General features: G+C 38.7%; 1 protein-coding gene across 2 annotated transcripts in view; it reads left to right on the plus strand.

Moving 5' to 3' along the window:
- PRELID2 (PRELI domain containing 2) overlaps positions 1-5,817 on the plus strand; it is a 134,356-nt gene that overhangs the window by 35,164 nt on the left and 93,375 nt on the right. Inside the window, exons 2-5 of one of the 2 annotated variants that reach the window (XM_006891107.1) lie at positions 820-877; positions 3,930-4,004; positions 4,522-4,556; positions 5,497-5,657. In XM_006891107.1, coding sequence (XP_006891169.1) covers positions 820-877; positions 3,930-4,004; positions 4,522-4,556; positions 5,497-5,657 — 329 coding nt within the window. The remainder of the gene's footprint in view (positions 1-819; positions 878-3,929; positions 4,005-4,521; positions 4,557-5,496; positions 5,658-5,817) is intronic. The other variant, XM_006891108.1, reaches the window with a different exon arrangement.

The following is a 5,817-nucleotide window of genomic DNA, read 5'->3' on the forward strand; positions in this document are numbered from 1 at the left end:
CAATCACTTGTTATGCATCAGAGAGTTGGACAGTGACTAGGGAGGATAGAAGGAGAATTGATGCCTTTGAGCTGTGGTGCTGGAGAAGAGTGTTGAGGGTACCATGGACTGCTAGGAAAACAAACAGATTCATCCTGGAGAGCGTTAAATCTGGTGGCTCCATGGAAGCAAGGATTCTGAGGCTTCATCTAACATACTTTGGATATGTTGTAAGGAGGGACCAGTCCTTGGAGAGGGATATCATGCTCGGGAGGGTGGAGGGATGGCGCAGGAGAGGAAGGCCCTCTATGAGGTGGATTGATTCAGTGACTGGGGTAATCAGGATAGATGTGTCAGAGACAGTGTGATTGGCACATTACAGAGCATAGTTTAGGGCTTTTGTACATAGGGTCCCTGTGAGTTGCAAGCGACTGGATGGCACATAACAACAACAGCAACATGTCAGAGATAAATTGGCACAGCATAGAGTTCAGAGCTGTCATGCATAGGGTCACTGTGAGTCAATGGTACATAACAACAACAGTGTTTATTGATAGTAGTATTATGAGTTAGTTAGCTTAAGTTAGCCCCCTCCTTATCTAGGGCAAAACTAGATAGATCTAAAGATTTCTTCTGGATTTTATAGACATCGGGATGATAAAATTGTTTCACCTCCCGCAGCTAACTGATGAAGTGAAGACCGGGAGTAAAGACTAATCTTCACTTAGAAGTTTCTTGGAAAATGCAGACTGGTTTTATAAATAGTTATGGTTACCACTATTATAATTCACTTTGACAAAAGGTGAATGTAATTTTTCTTTATGTGTTTTTTTATTTTAGTATCCCAACCCCCTGGAGAAAAATGTCATCTCTGTGAAAACAGTGGAAGAAAAAAGAGGTGAGCTTTCTAAACATGCCCTCAGTACAGTGATGATAATTAACTGATGTTGATATATTTTTAAAAAGCATGTCTATATATGTGTGTATGCACTTCTCTCTTTTCTATCTCTCGGTCTGTGATCTGTCATGTTTTAATATGAGGTATTTCTGTACTTGGCCTGATTATCGAAAGAATGGGAACATATAGCCCCCAACATTTACATCTATGCTCTTGTCACTTTCAAAATTATTAATTCATAAATGACTAAATATTAATCAACATATAATTGTAGCATTTTCCATGCACTTACATATTTCATTTAATTTTCAAATGTATGGTATAGATACTATTATTCCTACTTAATGAATGAAGAAACTAAACTACAAGAGTGTATTAGAATTAGAACCAATGATATGGGGGAGGCAAAATGACATCAGAGCCAGGAAGCAGACATACATAGAAGTAATACTTTGGGCTCATGAGTGATGTTAGAGGAGGTGGACACTTTGGGTGCATGGATGACATCAGAAAACAGGGACCAAAATGAGACTCACCCACTGAACTTTGAACTCTGTGGCATTGTTTCATTGGCCGAGACTGCATCTGCAAGGCTTGCCCAGGAGAGGAAACCGTAAGTAGAGCCTCCCCTCAGGAGCAAGAGGCCTCTCAGCATTTCCTTTCAAGGGAGGAAAGGCCATCTTGTTGGGGATGTAACTTTCTAATAAGTCTCTCTACTGTTTTACTCTCATTTCTGCTTCCTTGCCTTTTCCTTCTCATCCCTGTTCACTAGTAAAAAGCTTCGGCCTCTAATGCACCAGACACCGAAGTCAGCTCTCCCAAGAAACACTAAAATTGCTGTATGTTGTATTACCTTGGTACTTGGGCACTGTCCATTACTCTGGTCTCTTATGCTTGATATAATTCTTTTGCCTGTGCGAGAAGGGTGAACTAGGGCACTCATCACCTGATAACAAGAGGTTAAATAACCTACCCCAGATTATGTAGCTATGTATTTATTTGTTATTCTATATAGATGGCAAACAAGGTGTGATTGATAATGTGTATAAGAGATGTGGTGGCAGAGATGTGATTTGTATCATAGCAGTGTATAATTTATGGACTTATACCTGTGTTCAGCTATGTGGTTAAGTGTTGCCTAAAGTAGGCCTTGGCAAACTATGACCCATATCGCCTACTTTTGTAAAGGAAGTTATTAGCATACAGTCATACCAGTTGCTTATTGTCTGTGGCTGCTTTTGCATGACAATGAAAACATTGAGTGGTTGACACAGAGAACAGAGCCTTTTTCTTTATTGGTTTGCAGGCAATTATTCATATACATTGTGGTTCAGGCATGTGCATTGCATTTTATATGATCTTTTATTTACATTGTATTATGCTCATGTATATGATGAGGTTTTTTTTCTCCTTACAATCATCTTACTAATAATTACATCTGTGGAAGCCTGAAAGCCAGCTGCTTCATGGCTTGTGCCTTAATATCCACATTTTAGATAGCCAGTTTCTAAGGGAATGAGGATGCCTCTTTTGCTAAAGGTTCTTCTGTTCTTTTTGGAAACTTTGAGCATCTGTAATCCACAAGTGAAGTTCAGTCAGAGCAAGCCACAAGGTTGCAGCAATCATCTCCAGCAACACGAGCTCACAGCATGGATCATCGTCTCTTCACCTGGTTGGGTTCTAGTCAACTCATCCCCAGCCATCTGTGGCTAGGTTCAGCGATATCAGACCCTTTAGAGGAAAAAAGTTTAATGACTGCTGGATTAAAATGTAGGAGTCTCTAATGACTTTTACCATCTCCAGCAGAGCAACTCCACTGGCTGATCTGGATTGAGAAGTGGGCAAAATAGAAAATGATAACAAGGTATATGTGATACGATCACTGTTCAAATCCTTGGAGTCTCCTGAACTCAAGTCTGACTCAGTTGGTCATGTGACTCTGAGCCTTTGTTTGTGCTGGGCAAACAAAAGCATTTCTTGGTGTGTTTCCTACTTGCCTGAAACATGTATATATCCACTGTCAAGGAAAACTGCTGCGGTTCTTAAATATATCAAGAGTAATTTCAAGTCCTGGTTTTGTTAACTCGCTACATACTAATTACTTGGAGTTTCTGTTTATTCACACGCTACATGGGAAAAAAACCAATAATAATAATAAATAATAATCCTACTTTAGATTGGTATGCAGATCACCGAGTGTGTTTCAAACAGATAAACAGATATTAACTGTCCTTTTTTCTTGTAAGAGCATTTTTGCTTCTGGGAGAGAATCCTTTTTAAGTGTATGTGTGCTGCCCATTTTATAGGAGCTGGCCAAAGGGAAAGCCAGTGGCCAGAGGCTACTCTCAGTTTATCTGTAGCTTCTGTTTCAGATATTTGCATCAGGAAGTTAGGAATACTATAGCTAGAGCTCTGAGAAACTTTAAAGTAGTGTGACTGAGTCACAGAAATTCTCTGAGCAGCACAAACTCTGATGTTTGTATCTTTTTCTGCCATTTTTTTGTTGTTCCTTTACATTTATTGTTTGTCTTTTGCATTCCTCATTTAGTTCCAGAAATCTCTTTCCAAACCACAATGGTCTAAGCTGGGAGGGTCTGCTCTTCTATGAGAGAAAAGAGTGTCTATACTTATAGCTTTCAATTTTATAGCCAGAAAACTGTCCTTGAAGACATGTTTGGTACACAAGATCGCAGAACCTCATATTCTTTGTACCATATTTTCTTTCTTGGAGTTGAATTGAAGCTTATTGGTCTTTGGTTGCTTTGTCATTTGGTGCTGACATTGCTAGTCCAGAGCAGTGAGCCATTTGTAATCATTTCATCACTGGCTTTAGAATGTGCAGTGTGAGTAGTAGCAGTGTTCCTCATTTGTGGCTCCACAGATCGGTGTAGTTGGAGTGACCTGGCTCGGAAATATGGCCAGTTTTGAGCTGAGCATTTTCTCCAGGAATTATACATAAAGACAATTGAGATTGGCATTAAATGTTTCCTTGACATTAAGACATGAATATATTTCCATAATTTTTTTGAGTTTAAAAATCTTCTATTTCCAGATATATCCACAGGAATCATCTATAGGAAAAGGATTGCAGTCTGTCAGAATGTGATTCCAGAAATTTTAAGGAAGGTAAATTCATTTCGAAATTTAACCAGATTTCGTTTTACATTGGGCAGTTTTTAAATATTCCTGCAAAGAGATACTACATTATGGAAAAGAGCTTTAGAACTTCCCAAGTTCTCCTGCCTCCTAGCTCTCTGGAGGAAAGAAGCTCTCTCATCTCTAACTTCAGCTTTGGCAGAAGAGCAATAAATGATAGTTGCTTTATTTATTTGGTGGTGGAGGAGTGCTCTTAGTGGATAGAAAAATGATCTATAATTATTTTAAAGATACCATGGGCATTTTGCATCTGTTTTTCCTACTGTGTCCAAAGTTATTAGATAAGAATGATTAGAAGTGGGCAGGCATATTGTCACTATTTAGCTTGATTTTCAGTAAGGAAGAGGAGACACCAGTCTGTCCGCAGAGATGAGAGAGCAGAGTGTTTCAGATGGTGCTCCCTGGAAGTCTTTTGTGAATGTTTCTGTAAAGTGGTAGTATTGATAATGAAATCTTTATGATAGCAAATTATTTTCTCTCTTTGAAACCTTTAAGCACTCTGGTGATACTTTATTGGAAAAGGGTAAGTAGAAATTCTTAATTGCTTTATTTGAACCATAAAAGAGATTGTCGGTGGGGGGGGATCTTCAGAATTGGGAGGACATGAGAAGAGACATCTTCATATCTACCTTTTAAAACATTATTGTTTCAACTTGGAAGTGATACTGTGTATGATGTAGAAATGAGCTTGGCTCTTGGCAATTAGCTTGCATATTCTATTACTGTACTGCATCTAGAAAAACAGTAGCTTCATCACTTCCTTATCATGGATTAAATGATTGTCACTTCTTCCATGAAAAGCAATGACAATTATCTTTATTTTTTGATGGTAAAATGTTTTGCATTATATGTAGTGAAATATTACTGGCTTTTTCCACTGAGTGTATACCCTAGCTTTACCCTATATACACACTTGGAATCTATTATTTAAAAAGGAATTCAACTTTGTCTTGTATCTCAGTTCTTAAATAATTTAAGGATACCTCTGCCTTGTACAATTCTGCCTTTGTACTTTTCCATGTCTCCTCCACTGAGAAAAACATGTTTCGAGATACTGGACGGAGTATAAAATGAAGAAAATATTTTACCTGATAATGACCTGCATGTGACTGGCCATAAGTGGGCCCGATTAGAATCCATCAATTTAAGAAGGCCATAACCAGCCTGAGAGGAGACATGAAGGAGGCTGATAATTTACTTAGTATTTAGCAGTTAGGGAAATCAGGCCAGAGACTCTAGAGCTTGCATAAATCCTGGGCCATTTGCATGTCCCCACCAGCATTTAGGAAGGTCACACAGTGTGTTTGATGAGCAGGAGCTTGCAGTCATTGGTGAGCTGCCATCCGTATATCAGGATCACTTGTCCTCTTAATTATCCAAGACTCAGGGCGACATGTGGATACACTCCTTTTTGCAGCCTGTTCTTCCTAAGTTAAGAAAGCTTCCTTCCCTCTCTTGGACAGGTGAGCATTTTAAAAATACCTGATATCCAGTTAGAAGAGGAATCGTGGCACAATCCTCAGGAAAGAAGCATGGCTATACAGAGTCACTGCCTTACATGGACACAGTACGCTTCCATTAAGGAAGAGTCAGTCTTCCGGGAAAGTGTGGAAAATCCAAATTGGTAAGATCACCTGTGTGTTTGTTGTGTGTGTGTTGAATTGTGATACACATATGAGCACATATATTGAAAAGGTTTAATTCTGTGATGTTGACATCTGTGTATACTGAGAGATACTTTCCAACATTTTATTTTTTTAAATTTTCTTTGGTAAATGTGTATT

The sequence above is a fragment of the Elephantulus edwardii genome, unplaced genomic scaffold, assembly GCF_000299155.1.
Source record: "Elephantulus edwardii isolate Elephantulus edwardi_28Jun2011 unplaced genomic scaffold, EleEdw1.0 scaffold00095, whole genome shotgun sequence".
Lineage (NCBI taxonomy): Eukaryota > Metazoa > Chordata > Mammalia > Macroscelidea > Macroscelididae > Elephantulus > Elephantulus edwardii.